Source organism: Salminus brasiliensis, chromosome 4, assembly GCF_030463535.1.
Source record: "Salminus brasiliensis chromosome 4, fSalBra1.hap2, whole genome shotgun sequence".
NCBI lineage: Eukaryota > Metazoa > Chordata > Actinopteri > Characiformes > Bryconidae > Salminus > Salminus brasiliensis.
Window position 1 is genome coordinate 39,481,295 of NC_132881.1, and position 27,269 is coordinate 39,508,563.

The 27,269-nt window shown below is 38.8% G+C and overlaps 1 protein-coding gene across 1 annotated transcript; it reads left to right on the forward strand.

Annotated features, from left to right (window-relative positions):
* Positions 1–312: 312 nt before the first annotated feature.
* On the forward strand, positions 313–25,568 carry oprm1 (opioid receptor, mu 1). Its single transcript, XM_072678422.1, has 3 exons — positions 313–839; positions 22,189–22,559; positions 23,713–25,568. Exons 1-3 carry the CDS (start codon positions 580–582, stop codon positions 24,246–24,248), a joined length of 1,167 nt encoding a protein of 388 aa, XP_072534523.1. The 5' UTR covers positions 313–579; the 3' UTR covers positions 24,249–25,568.
* Positions 25,569–27,269: the final 1,701 nt, after the last annotated feature.

Here is a 27,269-nt window from a genome sequence, read left to right on the forward strand (position 1 = left end):
TGTAGTAAGTAAATGATTCAACGAGTGAGTGACTGAGTGAACGATCGAGTGAGTAAGTGACTGAATATATAAGTATACAATTGATCCATGATTGTTGTAAATGAATGTGAATATGAGTATGTGAACGATTCAGTGAGTGAGTGAGTGAGTGAGTGAACGACTGGAAAACCCTGTAAAAGCCTGAACACCTGACAGAACGGATCTTCACTAATTCATCGAGCGAGTCCTCAGAGTCGCTTTTTCCGAAAAGCCAGAGCTTGGGGTCACGTGCTTTCGCGCGTGACGTCATTTCGCAGCATAAAACGAGAGAAACCCTGTGCGCGCGCGTGTGCGTGTGTGTGTACGCGCTGAGTGCTGCTGGTGATGACGGGACTGGCCATGTAAAGTGCTGGACACTGCGGTCAGGAGTGCGCAGGCTGTCAGGTGTGCTCTGAGGTTAGACGAGAGGAGGGAGGGCGTGTGCTCTGCGAGATCGGACAGGTTATCGAGAAGAGAGAGAGAGAGAGAGAGAGAGAGACTGATAGTGACTGAAGAGCCTGATAAACTGCACCGATCTCGCGGCTCTTCACACCGGCAGTCATGGAGAGCAGGGGGAACGTCTCGGATGGTCACCACCACCAGTTTGCGAACCTGCTCCTGCCGAACAGCAGCGCCGTGCTTTGCCGAAACTTCAGCAGCAACGCGAGTCTTTCGGACCCTGACACGAGATGCAACCAGACGACTGATGTGAACGAAGGGTCCACTCCCGTGGTCATCGCCATCATCATCACGGCTGTTTACTCCATCGTGTGTGTGTTGGGACTGGTGGGCAACGTCCTGGTCATGTATGTCATTATCAGGTAAGATGCCTGGAATTGGTCCATCTCTTTTCTTCTCGATCGAATAAAAGAAACCCCATCACAGGTGGTCAGGGGCTTTATGGTGGTCTTCATGGAGAGATGCAGTGGGCAGATACCTGTTGAAACCACTGGTAAGGTCTGAATAGGGTGTCAGTGCCATTCAGTGAAGCTCTGCCAGTGATGAGCTTTAGAGAGGAATCTGTGTCCCCTAAAGCTCTTCTGTTTCATGCTATGTTAGGTATGGCTGTGTGTGTGTGTGTGTGAGAGAGAGAGAGAGAGAGAGAGATGGAGACTAGGAGTCAGTGCCTCATAAGCTTGATGTCTGATAGTACAAATCACAACAGAAGGTAAATATAAACACGTCAGCATCTTTAACGTTGCCCCGACGTGGAGCTGTAAACATGTTCTGGGCTGAGGGACTGAAGGTACAGGAAGGGATTGATGCCTTGAGCAACACTGTGTACTGTGTGAGGAAAGACTGGACCAATGGAGATGAGAAAAAGACCACTTCCTCTATAGCTTTCACCATGTGTTTACGAGTGGTCCACAGTCACACACCTCTTCACAGTTTCAGTGCTCCAGTCGGGGTCTCCTAAAAATTACAATTTACAAAAATTACACTAAAACTACATATTGAGCTTGGAGGATAATGTTAATATGGAAAAAGGATAATTGTCCTCAAAATGATTGTGAAGAACAACTTTACAGTGGTCCCTTGTAGGCAATATGTTATGCAATATGTTTACATTGTCCCTGATGGCAATATACACCAATCAGCCACAACATTAAAACCACCTGCCTCTGATTGGTTGAGGCATGGACTCCTCAAAACCTCTAAGGTGCCCTGTGGTATCTGGCACCAAGCCGTTAGCCGCAGATCCTGTAAGTCCTGTAAGTTGAGAGGTGGGGGCGAAATGGATGTAATAAATGAGCCAGCTGTTCACTGGCTGTCCTTCATCAGGGCACTTTTGGTAAGTACTGACCACTGTATCCCAGGAACACCCCACAAGGTCCTGAGCCAGTCGTCCAGCCAGTTGCAGTTTGGACCTTGTCAAAGTCAGATCCTTGCTCTTGGCCATTTATTCTACTTCCAACACTTCAACTTCATGAACTGACTGTTCACTTGCTGCACAGTATGTGCAGTAGATCCCACCCACTGACAGATGCCATTGTAACCAGATAATCAAGGTTGTTTACTTTGTCTGGTTCTAATGTTTTGGCTGATCGGTGTAAATAACATGTAGGCTTATTATCAACTAGGCCAACTTCTTATATTACTGGATCATTTATGACGGTAACTATATTTTATACAGGTGATATGCAACACTGTTAACATCCACTGGTTCTTCATGTTTATCTGGTAGGAAACCAAAATATTGCAAACTGTGTGCATTGGCACTCTACTAGACAAGCTCGTCCCTTTTACTCTACACAGTAAATATGCCAGTGTTAAATCAACTCATGGTGATAAATGTAACCCTTGCACTGTTGGTTTAACACTCACAGTGTTTATGTTGTTAACTGGTGGATATTCAGTTTGCTTAGCTTATGAATCAGTGCAGTATTTTCTACTGTACCTGATGTAGTGTAGTGGGTAACAGCATTGCCTACCTTGTAGTCAAGTCAAGTCAAGTGGGTTTATTGTCATTTCAACTACATACAGAGTACACAGTGAAACAAAACAACATTCCTCCAGGACCATGGTGCAACACAGACAGTGCATACAAAACACAAGTGCAACACAAACAAGTGTGGACAGACAATACAACACAGTACAGACAGAGAATAATAAATAATAGCCGGTAGTGTGCAAATTATGCAGTGTGTAATAAATATTGAGTCCAGTGAGGTAGTAAAGTTATTAGTGCAAATGCTTGTGCAAAAAATGCTTCCCATTTTATCTGGGGTAAATGGTTGGAGAGAGAGAGAGAGAGAGAGAGAGAGTGTGCATGTAGCAGAAAAGACATCAGTTCAGAAGTTGAGTTGTGTTGAGGAGTCTGATGGCTTGGGGGAAGAAGCTATTGCAGAGTCTGGTCGTGTTGGACCGGAAGCTGCGGTACCTTCTTCCTGATGGCAGGAGGGAGAACAGTCTGTGTGAAGGGTGGGTGGAGTCATCCACAATGCTGGTTTACACTGCCCGCTGCATCCGCAAAGCAACCAGCATTGTGGATGACTCCACCCACCCTTGTAGCAGACTAGGGGTAAGTTCTCTGGCCAAGTAAGCACACCACACTACATCACTAAGAGTCCTTGGGCACTCCTAACACTGCATTCTGATACCTGTTTAAAATGGTTCATATGTAAGTCATGCTGGAGAAGAGTATCTGTCAAATGCCACAAATGTGTTGCATACAGTTTTAGACTAGTCTTAGAACCATCAAAACAGAAATCTCACGACACGTTAAAGAAGACAAAAGAGCAGTTATTTGGCTCATATTGGCAGTTGTTACAATGATCATGATATTCAATATTATAGTCTGTCCAAGGCTCCTACAGACACAATTGCAATAGCTCATTTTAAACATAGAGACTGCAGTCCAGCTGTTTTAAAGGGCCATTTGTCCCAAAGCCTCTGATGTTACAGTAACAGTAAACAGATCTTTTGTTTGGGGCCTTGAAACAACGTTCCTTGCCACTAAAGCTAACCCTGGTAGCTGACATAAGCACAGATAAACTAGGAGGGCCTAAGTCTTGCCAGTCAGTGAAAGGCAAATGTAAAGATTTAATAGAACTCCACAATCTAGTACATACTCTCAGATCCAAAGCAGTGTTTGTGTGCTGAGTCAGACGTCTGAATGATGTGTTGTTTACTGAATCCTGTCGTCTTACTGAATCCTAAATCATGGTTATTTATTTTTGACTCAATTTGTGTGTTTTCTCCATTAATATAGACTATGTTTAAAGTTTTAACAGCAAGATATGTTCATTACACAATCTGTGTCAGAAATACACACTGTACAACAAGCTCAAAAACTAGACAACCAATACATTTACATGCATTTAAACACTCATATTCGTTTATGTTCTCAATCCCAGACAACCATCCAAGTCCATCTTTGAAAATGAACATTACATTAAAAGAGGTTTGTGTATTGGATTGAGATGCACTCTTCAAAATAAAGGTTATTAAAACTATGCCACAGAAGAACCACTTTAGGCTCTATAAAGAACCATGTTTGTAAACAATGGTTTAAAGAACCGTCCCATCATAAAAAGGTTCTTTACCAATGGAAAGGATCTTTTCACTCACACATCTTTTACAAACGTTACGTAATGATCATTCCTGTGACTTTACTTGACATGTTTTGTGAGATTTTCGAAGATAAAGTATAAAAGAGGGGGAAGCATATTTTCTTCATGGCATGTGCCCAAATATACTTATAAGAAAATCAAAAGGCAGAGTTTAACACATATGTAGATATTAAATACATTTGACTGACTCTTATAACCAGAGCAACTTGATTCACATATGAGTTACTTTACACTGGAAGGCAAATGTAGTGTCAGGAGTCTTGCCCAAGGACTCTTATTGGTGTAGTGCAGTGTGCAGCTTGTTCAACCGGGGATTCAACGCCATTCTGCTACAGGGAAGGCTACAAAATATTGCAACTGCTCTACCTGTAGCTACAGGCTCTTTGTTAATTGTTTTTAGAGAGTGTAAACATCTGGCCTGTTAGACAGTGTCCTTCTCTATGTCCTATATATACAGAGACCTTTAGATTCTAATGCTGATGGTTTTTCTGAAAGAATAGGTTTTGATTTATGTGCTTTGTGAAGCTACAGGGTCCGCTGAGAGTTTATCAAGCCATTACATTTTTAGAGGAATGTGCGTCCTTTATTTGCTCTGGCAACTTGGCCTGTTGCCACGACCTACATGTGATTAATTGTTTGATTGCAGGTCGATATTGGTTTATTGGAGCTATATTATCTGTCATTAAAGTTGGCCTCAGGGGCTAAGCAAATATGGGCTGATAACACGGAGCTATTTAAAGACATTCTTTCCATCAGAATGAGCTCCAGCGAGCTGTAGTCGTGCTGTCTGTCCTGAGAATTTCTTCTGCTGCAAATTCCAACCAAATGGATTTTAATTCAGACCAACTTCTCAATAAAGGGCGTAACAGGATTGTTGTATAATAATTTTGATATTTGAGCTGAAAAATATGTGGTCTTTTAATGAGAAAGACGAAACCCCTACATATCTCCCAACGCTCAGGAAGAACTGAGCAGTTTAATTCTCGAGAGCATTAAAGGGACGCAGTGTGAGCCACACCAAACTGGAATGAGTTCAGGTCTCAACTCATTTCTGAAATGTGGAAAGGAAGCATTTAATACAGCACGTCTAAAGGAAGTAGGAGCAAGATGGGTTATTATTACACAGAAGGAGAAAGGCAAACTTAAAGAGTTACTCAGAAAGGGTTTGTGCTGAGGCTTGTTTTTTGCAGGCTTCAGTGCTGATGCACATGTAGATGCACTTGTCTTATTTATTTTCACAAGCTGTGCCCTTTTGGATGGCATTTTATTTGATGCGTGCCTGCATAAGGACTTTATAACACACATACGCAATATATTTAAAAAGCAGTATTTTTGTTTATGGACAGGTTTTGTCAGTATTAGCAAGATCTATTGTGAATTAAATGCCATTTTGCCATTATAGTAAAGCTACATTCGTTTTACTGATGAAATGAAGCATTATACCCAAGTAATGAAACTTATAAGACAGAGGACTGGTTGAAAAAGTAGAATTTGATAGTGTTGCACCAATACCGATACTGTACTGGTATCTGCACTGATAATGGCATTTACACACAGTATCGGTATCGCCAATAGAGAGCATCAATACCAAGAAGCTTATTGATGCCCCGAAAACCAAAAGTTGAGTTTAAGCTTAAGTTTAGTATCTTTATGAATAGAGATGTGAAATCAAATGTGGAATTGCTGAATAGGCACTTTTTGTTTCTAAATTGACATTTAACACTGCTCTGAAATGTGAACTGAACATAAATTAAAAAGCTGTCTGCATTGTGGCAATTAAATTTTGTTTATGCTGTTACTCAACCAGTGAATGCTGTTTTTTCAAGCTTATTATGTCTTATTGGGATAAGATACAAATACAAATAAAAATACAACCTATAAAAAGTGGAACAGGATTTATAGCAGCCTATCGAGTATTTAAGTTAGAGTTGGTATTGGTATCGGTGCTCGGTATCGGCGCTTGATATCAGCAGATACTTGAAAATCTGATATCGGTATTGGTGCATCCCTTTTGATTTTAATACATTTTTTCCCATGTCATGATATATTGTGTTTTAAACGAGGCCATGTCTTATAAAATCCAATAATTGTGAATGATGATTCATAACAGTGTTATAAATGTATATTATAAACAAATTCCCAGCTATAAGGATCTCGGTTAAGACTTTGTCTTGTGCCACTTATAAGCACATCCTTTAAGTAAAAATTGAAACTTTGGCTGTGTAAAGGTGTGTATTGTTGTGACTCAGTATCTGGTTTATGTATTTTAGACATCATTAAATGTTCAGCTAATAATGAGGTTTCTTTCAGCTCAATGCTCTATAAATCAAAAGTTATAGAGCAAACGCTCAGAGATTTCAGGCGCCCTCTGCGACAGATAATTGTATTTAAATACTCACAGTTTTTAACCTTCACCAAACAGCATCTAGTGTTCAGGAGCCCTTACAAAACTCAGCACATGACGAGCAGGAGTGGCTCTGCACAATCATGTGGAAAATCAATTTTTTAGTGTGCAGAGGGAAACTGAAGAGAATTCTAATGGTGCCCAAGCTTTTTGTTGTCATGGAGAAGCTCCCGGCATCTCTGCCTTTACCAACCAACAACTGTGCCTATAGAAGACCTTCTACACGATAAAAGGGGGGAACATGAATAGAGGACACTCCACATTTCCATCTGCATCTTTGCTTAGTGGAACACAACCTGTATTGCAGCACAATAAGGCGTGCAACTTCAGCATCATTCGCTTTTGAATGCCTTTTAAAAGCAGGCCTAGGTTAATTACTGTGTTTTTCTTCGCTAGCTTGTAAAAGGTACAAAATGGTTGCTTTAATATGTCTAAATAAGCAAACGCTGACCTTTTAACATCCTTATCCTTATGTTCACCTCATTACCTGTGACATTTCTATGTTTATATATTTATAGTTTAAACTCATCAATACCACAATCACTTCAGCTCCTGTGGGAGGCCTTAAGTAGGACTGGTTCATTAGTTTGTGTGTGTGTGTGTGTGCACCTTAGCTTGATTGATATATCTGTGTGGTCAGTCTAAACTCCCACCTTCCTCTGTCGTTTTTTTCATAACGTGGTTCAGCAACCTAAATGTCCTACAAGTAAACTTAAACAAGCACTGTTGATTTCGCCTCTCGAGTCTGTCATTGCTGTTTATAATACAAGGTAAATTTCTTCCGAGTGTAATCACCCCCTCTCGTTTGATTACAGCGATCATGGCCTTTGTGAATGTAAACTCAGCCACGTTTGTTGTGTTCAAATTGAGCATGAGCCTGGAGCATAAAGTGCTGCCAAAATCAGGTTCAGAAACCATTACATGAATCATGGTGATGTGTTGCTTGATGCTCATGCAATGCAGTAAATGGATTTTAATGAATGGATTTTAAATGTTAAAATATATAGCACTGTGCAAATGTCTTAAGGTACCATTATACGTATCACGTATATTGAAGAACATGTATCTCCAAAATGGTGACTTTCCAGGAGAAGGCAAAAATGGTCTTAACTTGAATGGAAGTTAATGTTGAAAAAGAGCATTTCTATTGGTCTGTTCATTCAGAATTACCGACACAGTGTACAGAGCAGCTACAGGGTTAAAACCATGAAGAAAACTAAAAACGGACAAAAATGGAGATACATGGTTTTCATGGTTTTCATTGTAAAACAGTATGCAGCATTAGATTGAATACAAATAAATACATAAATACAGAAGTCAGGAATCAGAAGGTTTAGGAAGGTTATAGATGAATGTAAGTATTAGAAATGTACAGGTAGTTTCTACAGCTTAATAAACATTCCCATTTCATTTTATTCTCATTTTAGTCTCTCTTTAATATCCCCCAGTGCAAAACATCTCAAATACAGTGTGTGCCTACTGTTTATGTCTACCTTATTTAATGAAAGAGTTGAAAGTATTGAATTCTTTGGCAAATTGCAGCATTTGCTCATCCCAAGTATGTATGTTCAGACCCACCAGCAGCTCACCTGATTCCATCAGGTCAATAAAGCATTGATTAGATAAATTAGGTGTTGGATAGGACGATGGGAACAGCAAATACTGAGCTTCTTTGAAAATAGCTTTAGAAATGATTCAGCAACAACATTTACACTCACATCAAATCAAATGTACAAAACTTTTTTGCTTAGCTTCACACCTCATTTTCTCACATGAGTTTTATGGTAACTGTAGTACTGTATCTTTAGCATGTATGATGCATATTAATCAGCTGCTCTGTTGCTACTGCTCCTATAAACTGTAATCCTTCCTCCTGAAAGTTTGACAACCATTACGATCCACAGTAAAATATGGGTTAGTCATTGTTTTATAGAGGAAGTCATTTGAAGAAGAGATCGATTCGTGGTCGTGGTGCGAACCGTTTTTAAGCCCAAAAACAAAAACAGGAAACGGATGGCATTATGGGACAGAAAATGCAGTTCTCTTCAAATCTTTTTGAACTGAAGTGTTATTGGTTGTTAATGTGTTTATGGTTCTGTGTGGCTCATATTTGCGGATCATCTTATTTGTGTCATTTAGCATTTTATAAAATCTGAATGGCTTGTATGTGGTATTTCTAGTAATTAGGCTTCACTCAGTAATCAGTAAAAATTAATTTAGTAATTGCAAACTATAAATGGACAGTGTTACACCTCATATTGAATGAAATCATTTAGCCAGTTAGCATGTCTATACATTTGAAAAAAGAGAAATTTGCTATTACTTGAGACAATGTGTTAAATTGCATTAAGGCCTGGTAATTGATTATGAGCAGTTCTATAGCTATACATTGGTGGCATTTGCTCCTCCTGTAGAGTTACCATTTTGGAGATAAAGGGTTTTGTAGCAGTGATGATATGCACTGATTTTGAATCCTGATACATGAAAATGTACAAACTGTTGAAATTTAGACAAAAACATTTACAGTAATGTAGAAATATAACTTGTTTGTGTTATAACTCATTTTATTTCAGTAAAATGAAAAAAGCGCTGTAGTCCAGAATCAAATATTGGTTTGAAATATAAATCATCTTTGATAATTGATTTTAAACCGATACCAGTAAGATTCTAACACCATCGTGCATCCCTAACTGGTTCAGCTCAAGGCAAACAACATTACATATCTGAGTCCTGCTTCATGTACTGTGAATCCCTGAGGACAAGAGGTCTGTTTGAACAGACAAAAAGCATATGCTGATGCCCGCTGCTCAGAAGAGACACGGTGACGAGAAGAGAAAGGATGTTTATTGAAATTGATCTCACTGGTCTTCAGTTCATTGACTGCATGTCAGCGCACAACAAACACATTACAGATGGATGGTTCCATTAAATAGAGATGTCAGGTCAAGTGCGTTTTCATCTTTCAGCAGCTGTTCGAATCTCTGTGGAATTAATAATGAACCCCTGTGTGCTGTAGATTCCTGACTGCCCATCATGCTGGGCTTCACATTAGTACTCAGTGGCATCCGTAATATAAATAGTGGAACACTGTGACCTCTCTGATTTGCTCATGCTGTTTTATGTCCATTTGGCAGTGCACGTCCCCACAACAAGCTACAAGTTCACTCCATCCAAATGTCCGTCTTCTGCCCTTTGACCATGAAAAAATTCATAAATAAATAAATAAGAGGAAATGACTGACAGAAATCTGAGACCCTCAAAATCTAACAGTTCTGAAAAAACAATATAGAGATATGTCTTGGGTAATGCATCACCCTTACCAGTATACTGTTATCTTGACATTCCATAGTATTGCTTTTCAATTTCAGTGACATTTTTAGTAATATGTTTGATGGACAATGGTCATAAAATGAGTGTCTCTGTGGCCAAGCAGGTAATTTTATTTTGTGCACTTTTTCATATGGCACCTGGGACCTGACAGTTAACTGTAATGGATGTAATCTGCTAAATACTTCAGGTTATGATACAATATCTGTTTAATGTCCAATAAAAAAAAGTAGGCTTTCCTGTTGGAAATGTGCTTTCTTGTCAGGGTGAGATTTATGAAACTGCATAAAGCTCCCTTTTGTTGAATTTTAAGAGAATTACACCAGATAAATTAATACATGATTTTAACGTACCATCTTACCTATCACTATGCGAAAGAAGTAATAAAGTACACAAAAATTCAATTAACTAGGACTAATTATGGTATCTTTGTAATGAAACATTGTTAGGGTTCTATACTATAGTTTTAAGAACTGGTGATATCCATGATATAGGCCTGCAGTTTCTGATGTATGAGCAATTGAATCACAATGTTCCCTAATGTTACATCCATCCCATCTTAAATTTACCTGACCCTAATGCTGTTAATATTTTCACAAGATTTGTTTGTTAGCCATTGTAAGCAATCTGTAAGGAACTATAAAATAATATCCAACTTTCCTACCATATTTTCTATTCTTTTGTAAAAAAAAAAAAAAAAAAAGCACAATGCTGCCTTTACTGTTGGATGCTCTGTGAGAGTGAGTACAGAGGAGAATTCACAATTCGCAGAACATATCATTGATTTTCACTACTCAGTTGAAGTATATTCTGATATATTATATAATTCTGTATTACAACATATCCCCAGTATTTAGAAATAAATGACAGCACTGTGAAATCACATTATTAAAAGAAAGAGCTGATAAAATGGCAGAAACAGCTGCTTCTTCTGTCTTAGCATTAAAAGCAGGCAGAAGAGCAGAACTCTACTGGGTACATGCTGCAGACTGTCCATAAGCCCTGCCGTATCTGACACTTCAGCGCCATAGCAGAACCTGTAAACCATGATCCGTCAGCCTTCTATCACACCTTGACAAATAACAGCACGCTCTGAGTCTGTGCCAGGCTCTGGCATGAACAGATAGAGCGTCTGGATGAGCTTTAATGGATTGGGTCCAGGTGCTGGGACGGAACGGACCAGCCAGCACAGTGGCGCTGCTGACGTCCCGCATGCAAACGTCTCTTACATAAGCCTTAATTTGCCTTTTTATTCTTGACTCACCCAGATTGGTTTGTCTTGATCCATTGTAGCTATATTGTCTTTTGTCTGATGACTTTTCAGTTCACTGGAGCCGAGCACTGTCACGTAAGAGAAAAGAAGCTTTTGATAGAGTTCTGATGGCCCTTCTTGCCTCTCGTTCTGTCCTCGTTTTATGGAATCAAACAATGGTTTATGTTGACTTCAAGAGTGTGTCACTCTGAGAGCTCGTCTTTGTGGAGCTGACAATTACTTTTTGAACAATGTGGCTTTTCTTGCGGTGCATGTTTTTGAGTTTATTAACAAATTAGTCATGAGCATGGGCTTTTCAAGTGTTTGCCAAACCCTTTCTCTTTAACAATGCATGCCTCTTATTGTGTGGACATAATGCATCGCTGAAGGACACTTGTGAACATTTGTGATCTGGAGGTAATTCTCCAACTCTAAAAAGCATCCTTGCTTAGCATGCTCATTAATCCATATTTGGAATATGGACATCTCAGTCGGAGAAACACAAGAAAAAGGCTGCACCAATGAGCAGATTGCACTGTAGATGTTCTGGTGTTCCCTAGCAACAAGGTAATCCTGGGGTTTAGTGATAGCAATGAAAGCTGGTTCACCAGTGATACCAATAAAACCTGCTCTATCTGATTATTAGATTCGGCTCATATTGCATTTTCTTACAAAAGTGGCTCTTGTTTTGATTTTCCAGGATCTCAGTTCAAATTGAAAAGGAGGAAAGGCAAATGGCCTCAAAGCGTTTTGATACAACCTTCTAGCTCTCATCACAGATAAACCTTTGGCTGAGATTGATTGCTACTTTCATACAATTTTATGTACCCTTTCATTAAAACATCTACTTCAGTGACAGACCAATTAATAGAACTTACAGCCACGACAAACACTGTCATTATCCCATAAATAGGCCTATCACAACGCAAGAAGAGAGCAGTAAAATGGCCTGTTGTCTCTGCCTCTGTCATCAGTCATTATTCTGGCCCTCACTACATGCCAAAGCCGGAGGGCTGGTTGTCATATCTCAGCATGCTTAATCATCTTCAGAGGCACTTCACTCTGCATGTATCCAACTGTCAAAAACCTGAACACAAACCATCTTCTCAAGATTGAGTGCTTTGACTTTTTATGTCTGTTGGCTAGGAGAAAGGCTTCCTGTCTCTTTCAGTATAAATATTGTAGACCAGTGGTCACCAACTCTGCTCCTAGAGAGCTTACCTTTATGCAGGCTTTAGCTTCATCTATGATCCATGTAATTATTGCCTCCAGGGGGCTTGACTGGAGGTGAAACCTGCAGAGAAGTAGATCTCCAGGAGGAGCGTTGGTGACCACTGCCGTCAACCATTAAACAGGTTTGCAATAACGGAAGCTGCTTGTCTTAGAGTCAGCTAACCTGATTTAACCTGGGTTGCCAATCATACAGAAGAAAACGTATGTCCAGATGTTTGTAGACGCATCCTTAATCAAGGGTATTAGTTGCAGTAATTTACTGCACTCTTTGTTGCAGAAACAGCCTTTACTCTTGGGAAGGCTTTGCACGAGATGTTAGAACATTGCTGTGGAGATTTGATTGCATCCAATTACAAGAGACTACTAGTTCTAGTACTGACGTACTGATGTGCGACGAAAATTCTGGATCACAGCAGAAACAGCCTCTTGGGAAGGCTTTGCACGAGATGTTAGAACCTTGCTGTGGAGATTTGATTGCATCCAATTACAAGAGACTACTAGTACTAGTACTGACGTACTGATGTGCGACAAAAATTCTGGATCACAAAGGCCACGCTAACTCATCCCAGAAGTGTTGGAGGTAAATCTGTCAATCAGAGAACACAGTGCGTGCACCTCCAGTAGATGTTTGACATTGGGCATGGTCACCTTAGACTCATGTTTGGCTGCTTCAGGGTGTCCCATTGCAATTAATAGAAAGGCTGTCTTTAAACCTTTGGACATGCAGTGTTTAGTACTGTGATATCAAAATATCGTGTCTCTATTTTTCCTGTTTTTCATGAGAGATACAAGGGTTTGTTTACAGCAGCAATATTTGGATTACAGCAGCAATACAAGGATTGTTGACGGACTATATGTGCAATAAAACTCATCCAGATCTGACTGGTTTCACATCTCATATTTCCTCCTACATAGAAGAGCAGGCATCTCTCTGCAGCCTAATGAGAGGTTTTGCTTGCAAGATAGCGTCCTCCATGTTGTATGTGATATTGTAGCAATGCCACTGATTTTATGACTCCAGAAGAGTGAAGCCAGCAGTGGATATGCTTTCTGGCTGTGGAAATTACAAATGTTACAAGTTGTAATGAAGAAATTTCCAATGACAATAATGAGGAATTAATTCGTAGCGGGTTTTCAGCAAGCATCTGAAGTGTCGAAGACTACACTTCCTATTGGTGATTAGCAGCCGAGTTCAATGCCTCTGAAGACTGCTGTGCCATATAGTGTGCCAAGTAATGGATCCCTGGGACATCCATGCAATTAGAGACAAACCCTAGTGAGAAAAAATGAGTGATCGTTTGTCTGGTGCAAAGAGGCTTTTGATGGCTCTGTAATCATCAGAAATAACATCCAGTGTTGTGATTGGATGTGGGAGGACATGGCAGCTAAGCACTTTGTGTCATTTTTTGGTTATTTTAAACTTCCTCTAACACATGGGATTAGTTGGATCATGAAAAGGCAGAAAAATCTAAGACTAATCTTTGGGGGTGTGCAGAAATCCCCCTGCAGAAAATCTTAGTCTTTCTCTGGAAAAGAAAAGCGCTTTGATGAAGGTGAAAGGTGAACACACTAAAGACTGAATCATTAGACATTTGATTTTATACACAGATCAGCCATAACATTAGTACCATGTTGGCAGCAGATCCTTTAGGTCATGTAAGTTGTGAGCTGTTCACTTGCTACCTAATATATCCTATCAGTGTTTTTCACTTCATGTGGTACTAATGTTATGGCTGATCGGTGTATTTATCTGTTGGAATGTTTTTATTTACATGTTTCCTGCTTTTTAACTTTTAATCTGACAAATGATTGCTGGTCACTGACTTTTGCACAGCACTGTATATTTTTATTATATCATCTTATTTTTGTTTGAAATGTTTGAAAAGGCCAGCTGCCATTCTTCATTCTCCTCATTCTGTGAACATTTCATGATGAATAGACCAACAAATATGGTCCACAATTGCTTGTAACTAAAAAACATACCTTACCACTCATTACACAGCTTTGGTTAAATCCTATTTTTTCTAGATGGCTGAACTCTAGTGTCTGACTGACCTCACCCCAAGGATAACTTCCCACACTTTCAGATGACTGTAGAATCTATATGCTTGAAAAACTATATCAATTGTTTTTCACTATTCATGTCAGGATTCCATTATCTGCCTCTCATGCAACCTCAATATAGTTTTAATAAATGTCAGTGATTTCTGAAATCTGTCTCATAAGCCCACCTCTACTAAATAATATCTACAAATTGGAAAATTATGAGGTCTGTCTATCTATCCATCCACTCATCTGTCCATCCACCAATCTTTAACTTAAGATAATAAAAGCTCCTCATTTTCTAGCTCAGAGATCTTAGAAATGCTCAAGACTTTAACATGCTTGTTAATCTCCTCTTTTATTTTAGTAGGAGTATTCAGGCAAAAGACTTCTGATCTGAAATCATCCATCCAGCAATTCCTCTTATCTGCTTCTTCCTGTTTAGGGCCACAGAGCCTGCCCTTAATCATTGGGTGCAAGGCAGATGTACTCTCTGGACAGGGTTTACAGCTTTACAGTAATCCAGTAATAGGACAAGAGATTAACAAAACATAAAACAAAAAAGGAAAGACCCCCAGTGAGCGGCCAAAGGCAACAGTGGCAAGGAAAACCCCCTCAGAGCTAAATTATTGATAATAAGACTCTACTGTGCTCATAGTCATAGTATAATAAAATGAATATTAGAATAGTATGGATAGAAAGAATAATTAAAGAAATGATTAATGGTGGTTAATGGTGGTGGAAATATTTATAGTAGCAAATAGTCAACATAGTCCGTAGGCTAATAGCAGTAGCAGGAGAGTGGGCAGCTGGTCTGACATAACTTGGGTCTTCTGATCATTTTGTTGCTAGATTCAATGGTAGTATGTTATTCTATCATTATAAAAAGTGTATATAATGTGTAGACTGTGGTATAATTAGCTCAAATTGTCAGATTTATGTTTAATAGTATGGTTTATTTTCTATTCAGTTGGTTTTTTAGTTGTTGCTGGGTGTTGAGGGATTGGGTTCAGGGTTCAGATGATTTATTGTGAACTTGAGAATGCTTTATGAGGATTTGTTCTTTTTTTTTTTCATTTCTTCCAATAAAGAATATATAGTAATCTTGCAGTTTTAAAGCAGTTCATTTCTAATGCTGGAAAGCCAGAGGAAAGCTGCATGTTATGTTCTGCCTAGTTTAAATGAGAGCATAGCTGTATTAATCTATTATAAATGTTACCTTAAAATAAGCTACAGAGATTGAGAGGATATGGTTCCACATTCTGGTTAGGTTACTGAACCTATTGAGGCATGCCCTATATCCTCTGCCATACTGGAAATTCTGTTGTTAGGTTGGAACCGAGTTACATTGTCCACAGGCTAGGAGCAGTGTATTGGTGTGTTGCTGTAGGTTGATTTCAGTTTGGGAGTTGAGCTTTTATCTTAAGAATTTTGGGCCTAGCCTAAGACTTGTTTTTTGAGGGCGAGGGAAGAAACCATCAAAGTTCTGTCCTTATTCATGGCATTAGCTCTATATGGGCGGAAATAATTTTACATGGGGATATAGAGTACTAAAATTTGTAAAACTGTAAAACTTCAGATTCACACAGGATAAGAAATCTTGGAGATAGGAATGGCTACCCGATTTATGCCCTGCCGTCACCTAAACAAAATGATGATAACCCACTTAAAGTAATGATGAAATTTTTTATAACACGTATGGTGTTGGTTATTGGCTTGGCTGCACAGATGCGTCATGCCTCTCAGAAGTCCTTGACTCGCCTTCTGGATTTGAACGCTGTACAACACCTGGGGTGTGCCACAGACTTAAATAACACAAGGTATCTGTGCAATGCACAGTGAAACGACATGCCTCCTCAAACGCCTCTGAATATTTACCCACATGTCGATTCGCACTTGATTAAGGATCACCTTTATGCCTCATTTTACAGAAGGTATAAGGCGCTGGAATCTTTACTGACGCAGGAGTAACTGCGTCAGTAAAGACAGTTAGTCCGCTGTCAGACAGGACTAAAATCACTGAGAAACTTTAGTACTAATTCAATATTTACTTTACCCCACCTCTCCATGTAAATCGAACCCGTCTGAATAGGGCTGGTAACTACCTAAGGCTTTTGTAGAAGAAAATCTAACTTTTCTATTTTTATTTTTAAATGTACAATACTATACAGAGGTCAGTGACCACACATCATTTTATTTGAACGTAATGCAATACCAAATGTGTCAGTCTTTAGTGTGGCCACTCTTTACTTTTCTTACAGCTTCCATTCTTTTCAGGAGACCCGCTTTCAGTTTTTCTGTAGAAATCTGCAGGGAGATTTTTCCACATGTTCAAAGGTCAGTCTTAGAAGTTGAAGCGCATGTCACTGTCGCCTTTGGCTTGCTCAAAAGATACTCTGACCCGGTTCTCTGTAAGGCTGCTTTGTGACAATACTCATTGTGAGTAGAGCTATATAAATACATTTGAATTTGTATTCAGTGATTGAATTCAGTGTCCGTTGTTCGGAGAAGAGCAGCAGTTCCAGCAGTTTGATTTGATCAAATGTTCTTCTTGCTGTTTGTCTGATTCTTTTTCTCAGAAGAGCTTCCTGATCGGCTCCATGTCATTTCAGTGCCCACAGTATTGAGTCGTCTCAGTGAAAGGATGTACAGAAACATGTTCATTTTCCTGTCTTTCAAAGATGAAAGAAATGTCTGTATGGAGGACAGTTTTAGTGGCCTATTAGATATTGCACAGTTGTTAGCATTCCCATTTTCTCAGTATATTGTAGTCACTTTAGTCTGGAAGCTCCTGAATCTGTCAAAATTATGTCCTGAAAATTAATAAATTGTACTTACTGGCAATTTTAAACAAATTAATTTAAAACAAATAACAGTTTTCTAACTTCAAGACAACTTTGAGACTATAATGCATTATTTTGTATTTGCCTTATCAGAAAGCATAGGTTGTTTTCACAAGATTGTTTGTTTCCTGATGGCAAACATGAAAACTGGACTGGCCCTTCAGGCCCTTTTAGCAGTTTTAGTGCCATAGAAATCTTGAAGGTACTGTTTCTTCAAGGGTCCTAATTCATCAAGAGATAATCCATCCTCTCTATTTCTGAATTGTATGAACAAGCACTCAGGCTCGTTTTACATGTACGTTCTTGACTCTAGAGTGGCCCATTGGGTCTCAAGTGCTGGCCAGCAAACCCATGCGAATTACGTCTTAGCCAATGGAATCTGCAGCTTCTGCGTCCAACTAGCTGTAGGTCAATGACCTTCAGGCATTTGGTTAAATCCTCAGTGTGCAGCACACAGCTCCATGTCTTTCTGCATTATTTCTTTAGTGACAGCCACCTAAACAATATAGCCTCATCCGTCAGACATTACGCATGCATCTGCAGACATTGTTATACTCTAAACGCACACCAGACAAATCTCTGTTTACATCCAATTGGTGTGCCTGGATGAGCCAGAGGTAATACTTTATCTCCGCTTATGTGAGAGTCAAATAGCGTGGCTTCAGTCCACATGCGTATGCTTTTGTCAGAATAATGGTTTATACAGTGAAAAATGCCTCTTAATCTATCATAATCTGTGATGGGATTACAGTAAATTAGGCGTTTTGTATGCCTATGGTACAGCTGGCTCATGAATATTATTCTTTTTGGGAAATATACTAAGCATACCAAGGCCTCCATAGTCTTTCTGTACTGGACTTTTTGGCACCATGTTTGAAAAGAGTAAGTCTAGCAGTTTAGCATTTCTAAGAAATTGTCATAAAAGCATAAATACAGTCAACTCATCCCTTTTAAATAAGCTGCTTTGGAATTACTGCAGGTGGACTGAATGCATTTTTATGCAGTTAATGATCTTCTGAGAATTCCTCATTATAAAGCATGAAAAGCTTTTAGATTGACAATATAGAACGATGGCAAATGATTACCCTGCATAGGAATGAGGCATTGTCATGAATTATGCATTATTCTCATGAAGTATCAATTCGGAAAGACACTGGAGTCCACTTAGAATCTCATTTCAGTTGTCTGGACTAAACAGCTTTTTGAAAGCAGGCTCTAACTTTCTTGATTATAGAGAAATCTTTCAGATGAAGAATTTATGCACCCTTTTTTTTCTTTCATTTAAAATTCAAATGTTACCTTTCGCATTGGAAATACTGCATTCATGCCACTCTTGATTAACTATAAAGACAGTGATATACAATGAAGCGAACGGCTAAAAGACAAGCACACTTTACCGTTACACGCCTTATTAGTAAAATTAGGTCATCATTAGCTGAGGAGAGGGAGGCAAATTTTGGTGACACACCAAGAGTGACTGACTCAAATGTGAAGTGACTGCTATATCTATGCTTGTCTGCACACAACAGAATATCCCCCATTAAAATGACGGCTCTTCCACGCCCTTCCACAGCTTTTGGCTGTCCGTGATCTCTACAGTATCAGATTACTTTAAATACTTCACTGCTAAGTTGAAGGCTGGCAAGTGTTTTCTCATCTGTCTGTATCTCAGAGGCCTGAGGAATGAGGTGATTTGCTATGCCAGGTTCTGAATTATATGTCTGAAGTTATGCAAGCCTGGGAGATGAAATTAATCTTTGAGCCCCTTGAGAAAAACTAAGGCAAAATTATGAGGCTTTGGCCTCGGGTTTAGCACTTCTTCCCAGTATCACATGACATTTTTGTGTCTCACTCTTTTGCACTATTGAAAAACCTGCACCGATTCATTCCATCTTCCAGTATGGCACAGCTGGAATTCAGACATTATGGAAGCTAGCAGAGTGACCTGTTAGAGGAACACTAACATCGACTTACCTTCATACTTTATACATAATTTGATGGTATTCACAGTACATCAGCATCGGGTTGATGAAATTCTGTGTTGCATTTAATAAATTATGTGCATGCACTCACTAAGTTGATTAACCAGTACATTTAAAAGTCTAATTTTGATCTGTTTGGATTGAGCATCACTGAAAACTTTGCATTGCATTATTACAGAAATCAGTATTTAGTCATTTATAGCAACATTGAATGAGGCCCTGCCAAACAGAATAAAAATAACAGCTACAGATTAAGGAAAGATTAAGTTTTAAATCATCAAGTCCGAGCGTCTATGCAGTTTACATTAAGCAGCAAAACTATCTTGCCTCAGCCTTTGAATGGAATGACTGAATAGAAATATTTCTTCATCTGTCATATTCTGTGGTTCAATTACAGTCCATTAGGCATTTTGTATCTATAAATGCCCAAGAGTACTTGGGCGAAATGTAGTGCAGAGTATTGTGGTTTCCATATTGATTTTTGTATTTTATGGTATCTAAGCTTAGACGTATCTTTTGGATCCTAGTCGATACAAACTAGATATGGATATTTTCTGAGCAACAGAGCTCTGCTAAAGGCTAATGTAAATGTAAATGCATTCAATAAGCAACACACTGGTGATCCTAACTCACCATTGAATTGATTGCAAGACTGGACTAAAATGCACAGTTTATGATCTTTTGTTTTACTTGCCATCACCTTCAAATGGAACGACTGAACAGAAGTTATTGTTACTTTTAAAACCATATTATATCAATATTATATCATGCAATATTATATTATTTTCAGTTGTTTCTTCATTGTTTTCTAAAAGTCTGTGTCTCTGATTCTGGAAATGTTGTTCTTTTGGGTACCAACATTCTATAGCTAATATTGTTGTATGCATTATATGTCTAAATGTTTGTGGACACTCATTCTAATGAAAGAATTCAGCTACTTTAAGTTGCACCCATTGTTGACACAGATGTACAAATGCACACACACAGCTTGTCTAGTTCATGTAGAGAAGTACTACCAATAGAACAGGACTCTCTGGAGCTCATAAACTTAAGCTTGTTGGCACCATGCCTAAAGCCAGGTATGGACTAGAGGTGTATAAAGCCCCCAGCATTAAGCTGTGGAGCAGTGGAACTAAAGCAATACTTTTGGGATGAGTTGGGGTGTTGGGGATGAGGTAGGCTGATGCTCATTCAACATCCTTACCTCACTAATGCTCTTGTTGCTGAATGCAATCAAATCCTCATAGCAGTGCTCTTGTAGAAAGCCTTCTTCCCTGGAAAGTTGAGACAGTTACTTCAACAAAAGCAGGATAAACTCCTTTTTAATACTCCTGATTTTAGAAAATATTATGAAGATAGTGTGTTTTAATAACATCCATATTTAAGATTTACACAAGTTGCCTTGGGTGTATCTGGAATGCCCCCACTTTTACCCAGTTGTTTGAATCCACCATTTCTTGAGATTTTTCAATTTGACCTCTAACTGTGATGGATAACTGAAGAGGTTTCCTTTTACCCTAATTTGTTTACTTGCTCCAGTGACAGAAACAAAGATGCTGGAAGTTTAATGCTTAAGTAAATGCAATTAAGCCTGTCTTAATGGTAATTTAACTAATTACTTACATGTATTATTTAATCAAGAAAGAAATAAGTAACCAAGTAACAAACCTAAATGATCTGTCTGAAGACTCTGAAATCACTTTTTTAGCATTTAAACTGTAGTTTGAACCATAAACACACTCCTCACGCTGCCGGGTTAACTAATAAAGCCTAACCTTCTGGGGGAAAGAGCACATTTGCATTCAGACTCGCAGATCACTGCTGTTAGAGATCAATGCTGCAAAACAGGGCCCTGCCTGATATGGAAATGCCCTGACAAATAACAGATGGTCAGTTTAATTCACATGTTATTCAGTGTTAGCCGATCAATAGTGCCGCAAGGCAAGCAGCTATGAAATACAGTGTGGCTATTAGAGATGTCCCAATAATGTCAAAGTAAAGTGCAAATAACAGTGACCAGTCTGATCCCTGCGTCACTGTATGACAATGACTATTAGTACACGTAGGGTGTCTGATCGCTGTTTCAGATTTAGAACATCTCATCCATTTCTTGCACTTTAACTTGGTCTAATCTTGATATGTTGTCCAATAACTAATTTGTTGTCCTGGAAACCCTGACAATGCAGTTTTAGATGCTGTTTATTGATTTAAAGCAAATGTGACTTTTATAGTGTTACATTTTTGTTTACTAACATTGGTTAGATTTTTTTATTGGCTAATTCACATATTGTTTAGTTTACTGATCAGTAATGTAATCCCTTAGCCCACTGTTCCACTGTTCCACCTTTCTGCTTCATGTCCAAGCAGAATATGACACTGACACTCCCACAGTCCAGCATGACCACTGTAGTCCATATCTGTTTGTGACTCATTCAACAGGACACCTTGGAACCAAACTAGGACACCCTGACTGAGCAGCAGAAACACCAGACCTCAATCTGGACATCCCTGCTGTCCAGTGAAAAACATGTATCTTTGCTTTTAGTTTTCTCCAGCGCTCAAACCCTGTAACTGCTCTGTACAGTAAATCCAGATAAATAGACCAAAGTTAAGGATATTTTGTCTTTTTCTGTAAAGTCACAATTTTGGAGATATGTGTTATTGTTTGGACAGCGACGGTATGCAAGTAAAATGCTGAAATAGGCAAATGTAAATACCAAATAGAATATGCACATGGTTAGTGGAATAAAACGGACAAGATCTCAAGAGACTGGTGTTTTTCTAACCTGACAGCATTGACTTTATTGACATCGGCAAGGGGGCGCATAACCAAGTACCAAGATACAGTGCAAGTCATTTATTGTCTGGGCAGCTTCATTGTAAGTCATGTAGTTATGAAAGTGATGTAAAACAATACTGAAATTTAAGGGTTTAAACATAAAACGTATACCATACTATTCTGTTTACAAAAATTAATGCAGAATCTCTGTCCTCTGTGCTTCTATCCAAACAGATACACAAAAATGAAAACTGCGACCAACATCTACATCTTTAACCTTGCGCTGGCAGATGCCTTGGCTACGAGTACTCTACCTTTCCAAAGTGTCAACTACCTGATGGGCACCTGGCCTTTTGGAGATGTGCTGTGCAAGATTGTGATGTCCATTGACTATTACAACATGTTTACGAGTATCTTTACTTTGACCACTATGAGTGTTGACCGCTACATCGCAGTGTGCCATCCAGTTAAAGCTCTGGATTTCAGGACCCCTCGCAATGCCAAGATTGTAAACGTCTGTAACTGGATCCTCTCGTCAGCTATTGGTCTGCCAGTCATGGTCATGGCCTCCACAACTATGGCAAAAATTGACTACCAAGGCAACTGTATGTTAATTACTACATTCACACAAATCTATCCATCTATCTATCTACAGTATATATATATATATATATATATATATATATATATATATATATTGTATTAGGAAGCAGATTATTTGCAGAAACGTGAGCGGTGAGATACTGTATATAGTTAAGCTCCTACAGTGGTTCAGTTGATCACTCTTAATGAATACAGGCAAGCATAAGAATAGACAAACTGTGAATTAATGTTTATGTGTGTAATCAAATAAAACAGTCAAACATCTAATTTGATATGTTCCACCCTGCTGTCGAGAAGCACCCAGCCTTACTGTTGTAGATTCATTCTTGAGTGATTCCAGATGACGTGTCCTTGAGGCAACCAGTAAATATGAAAAACTGAGAGGGTGCAGTGTAAAGATCACTGTACCGGCATGAGTAATAGTCAGGAACTCCTTAAGCAATGTCTTTGACATGTCTTTGAAATGAGGACACTCTAGTTCCCTAAATGACTCCTGGCTCAGATGTTTAATTCAAAGAAAAAAAAGCTAAACCTTTATGTTGTTTTGAATTTTTTAAATGTATAAAATGCTACATTTACAAATCTCATTTTTAAACATTTATACATGTTTTCTTAGGAGACCATATATTGAAAAATTCCATAGATTTATAGTGGTTCTTCTCTGCCATCACTTTCAACGGACCTCTAGTGTGCCTTTATTTTAAAGAGTGTAATGGACATTAAGTTCCTTAAACATTAACAAATAGAAAACTCAAGTTTTCAAGTTCAAGTTTCAGGTTTATTTGTCATTTGCACAACATGTCAGGACATTTATGCATTGAAATGCTTGTGGCGAGGCTCAGGTTGATGCTCTACAGGAGGACAAAACTACATGCATACTAAACATATTAATATAAAGTTATATAAAAAAATATATTAAATAAATACAAAATACACACAAAATATACACAAAATATAGAATATACAAAGACAGGAGGGATCTGTAGAAATTCTCTGATATGTACATTTATGAGACAGGTATAGTCTGAGAGAGAGTGGAACTAAATATAATTATGTATGTATATGTCTATTCCTGTTGTATAACTGATATTCCGAATTCATATATATTTTATAAACGATTTTTCTTGTCTGTGCATTGCATTCTTCCTTCTGCAGCTATGGACATCGACTGCATTCTGGAGTTCCCTCACCCATCCTGGTACTGGGAGAACCTCCTGAAGATCTGCGTCTTTATCTTTGCCTTCATCATGCCTGTGCTCATCATCACTGTGTGTTATGGCCTAATGATCCTTCGCCTGAGGAGTGTCCGCATGCTCTCCGGCTCCAAGGAGAAAGACCGCAACCTGCGGCGCATAACACGCATGGTCCTGGTGGTCGTGGCCGTCTTCATCATCTGCTGGACGCCCATCCATATCTTTGTCATTATCAAGGCTCTGGTTACCATACCCAATTCGCTCCTGCAGACCATCACCTGGCACTTCTGCATCGCGCTGGGCTACACCAACAGCTGCCTTAACCCAGTGCTCTACGCCTTCCTGGACGAGAACTTTAAGCGCTGTTTCCGTGAGTTCTGTGTGCCCAGCCCCTCCGTGCTGGACCTGCAGAATTCCATGCGTTCTACGCGGACCCGCAACCCTCAGCGCGAGACCCACTCCAGTCTGACGGTGGACCGGATGAACCGGCAGGTATGACTAGCATTGGAGATGTCATCGCTGGATTCTCGTTGCCAGCCCAGTGTTGACATGAACTCAGAACTGACGCAGGTCATCACAGGTCTCTGACCACTGTGGAGGAGATGCTAGCCAACGGTCGTTTGTCTGGGTTTTTTAAAGGCTAGGCCCTGCTGAAAAGTGCATTTCAAAGTTAGGAACGTACAGTGACTGTTCAATATTTACTATTGAAGTTAAATATGTACTATAATAAATATATTCATTCAGCTTCACTCCAGTTCTAGTCGAGGTTTGCTGTGTGTCTCACATGGACTGAAATAAGCAGTGTCCTGTCACAGTATACTCTAAACTGTCTCTACAGTGTTTCGTAAGCTTTGAAAATGAATAGCTTGTCATTTAAAAACACTGATTTTACAAAATACATGGCATGTTGTCTGTTCACTTATTTTCAAAGCTTTATAGGCCCACATGATTTGTATAATAAATGCTGTATTTCTGCTTTGCCTTTTCTCAGACTGTTTTAGCTGTCTCTGTACAATTGGAATAGAACTGAAAGAAGTTCTGACATTGTATTTATCTCCAATTTCTTTACAAATGACAGTTATATATGTATGTGTATATATGTATTGTGAATAATCTTTTTATAAACCAAACCAGTGCTTTATATTTGCCAAAATGTGCCATCATAACGTAGCTATTAAGTTATATGTTGTAAGTAGGAAGAAATAGGATGTTTCAAAAGGCAGTATATATCAAGGGGGACTTTTTCCATGTATCATTGTATTGTAATTCAGTGTTCTGTTCGATTTTATGACTAAATTCAATATTTTTATAGTTGTACAGCTAATATTTTTAGACTTGCCTGTTGCGTTCTGTGCTTGTACTTCTTGGCAGTGGTAGCACAACTTGAATCCAAATCTGTCGCCAATTCATAGCTTGAAAGGACACACACATTGTTACTAATATATATTATATACATATATACATATATATGAAATAAAATCAAAACGTTCTTGCTACAAAGTATACTTTTTATGCTTCCGTGCTTGCAAATGATGTATTGTGCTTGCTAATGCAGCTCTGTTTTTCCTCTGTACATTCTAATGTGATCATGTATGTATCAATTCTAGTGGAGATACTTTTGACAAACATAAGAAAAGCATTTAATGGTATGAACAGATGCAGATCAATCAAAATCCTGCATGATGGCATTTTTCTTGTACCTGACAAACAAGAGCCGGTTGTTCTTCATTTCTGATGAAAAGTATTTATGTAAAAGCAAAATGATATTGAGGTTTTTTTTTCTATATTCATTATCAAAATAAATTATTTGCTGTGAAACATACGTCCTCGTTTTCTTCATTGGACTGGTACAGAACCAGTTATGCAGAAACATAAAGAAGCGGTAGTTAAACGGGGTTCTACAGGCAGCTTCTTGCCAGAAACCTTTTTATCCTCTCTTTTTTATTCCTCCTATCAGAAGATGTGATTTAATGATTGGAGAAATGAGGTGGCCAAGGCCATTTTTATGTGAACAGGTGGTGAAAAGATTTGGGGGCATCAATTTAATATGAAGCTGAAGTTGGCTTGTTATTCACCACCTAATTAATTTTTTTTTTATTCCACCTAAGAAAGTGCAGCAGTAATAATAATGAGTAATAGTGGAGCAGACATTTGCAAGAACCTTCGATCTCCAAAGAAGCAACTTTACAGGAGGAGAAAAAACATGTACTTTCATTGGCAGTCAATGTAAAAAGAAGTTATTATATTATTTTTATTGGTTTATTCACCATGGAAAACAAAAACACTGAAAAACAGAAAATGGAGATAAAAGGTTTTTGCATGACAGCATGAAATGTTCAGTCATGTTCTGCAAGTATTCACACACAGCTAGAAAATAAAAAGCAATCGAGCATTCAGAAAATGTTTAATGAATGGCAGAATGCTTTTTTCTCCTTTTTTGGACCGTGGTACCTTTTCTGGTGCTTCTACAGTATTTTGGTATTTTGCAGATGAGAAAAGATATGAATATACTGTATATATTTTTTATATATCCTGAGTTACTCTTTTTTGTTGCTATCCATGAGCACAATTACATGGCAGTGTTTAACATAGATATATAAATAACCATATTTTAGAGGAGATATGGCAGAGAAATATAATTTTGGCTGTGTTTAACTTCATAACCCATTAAAAACAATGTAATTATTACATGACATGAAGAGTAAGCAACTGCTCTCCTTCAGCATTGGCAACTAATGTACTGACCATGCCGTCTTTATTTACCTTCGCATTTCCCCCAGTTCCCGTCTGTTTGCTGTGTATCTAGCGAAGGTTTCTCTCATCCCATCACAAAAGTGATCTGTGGGTCCGCAGAGCCTCATTGGTTTACTGTTGCTATGGATACCGCTCCCTGCATGCTGATCTAACGCACACAGGGCAGTCACTAGACTGTTATCGCCCTCTCCTTCACTCCAGTCCAGAGTGTTTTTTCAGCGAAAGCTGGAGCTGCTGCTGTTGAAGGAAACTTTATCAGTATTAAAATTCACCAGTTATGTCAGGGGAACAGGGATTTTAAAATGCATGAGAAAAAGTGTGTGCAGGGGGGCTGCAGGTGGTCGTGGGCCTTATGAGTCTAGTTAAACTCCATAAAATCAGTGTAATGCAACGTGACACAACTGAGTTCCTTTTCAACAGATGTGGACCGAGGTTATCACACCACAGAGAATACACTGCATCCAGAAACTCAAAACAGCATTGCGTTTAGTGTTGACTGGCTGCTGACTCTCTCTGAGCACCACTTTTTGTACTCTATTACTGCATTAAATTAACCCAGAACCCCAAAGAGCCACATGTGGTTTGGGATTTACTCAGATAAGTCACTAATAGCCTGATCAGTAACAGAATAAGATTAAAATTGATTCTCCTTCAATTTGAAATATGATTCCTACACAAAGTTGTGAGCATTAAGGTGCAACAGTCCACAAGGTAGAATCCCTAGGGAGTAGTAGGAGTTCCAGATCACCTGATCCTGAACACACT

Coding starts and splice junctions, on each gene's coding strand:
- oprm1 (XM_072678422.1), top strand. CDS start 580: ATGGAGAGCAGGGGGAACGTCTCGGATGGTCACCACCACCAGTTTGCG. Junction 840..22,188: donor GTCATGTATGTCATTATCAG/GTAAGATGCCTG, acceptor CTATCCAAACAG/ATACACAAAAATGAAAACTG. Junction 22,560..23,712: donor AATTGACTACCAAGGCAACT/GTATGTTAATTA, acceptor TTCCTTCTGCAG/CTATGGACATCGACTGCATT.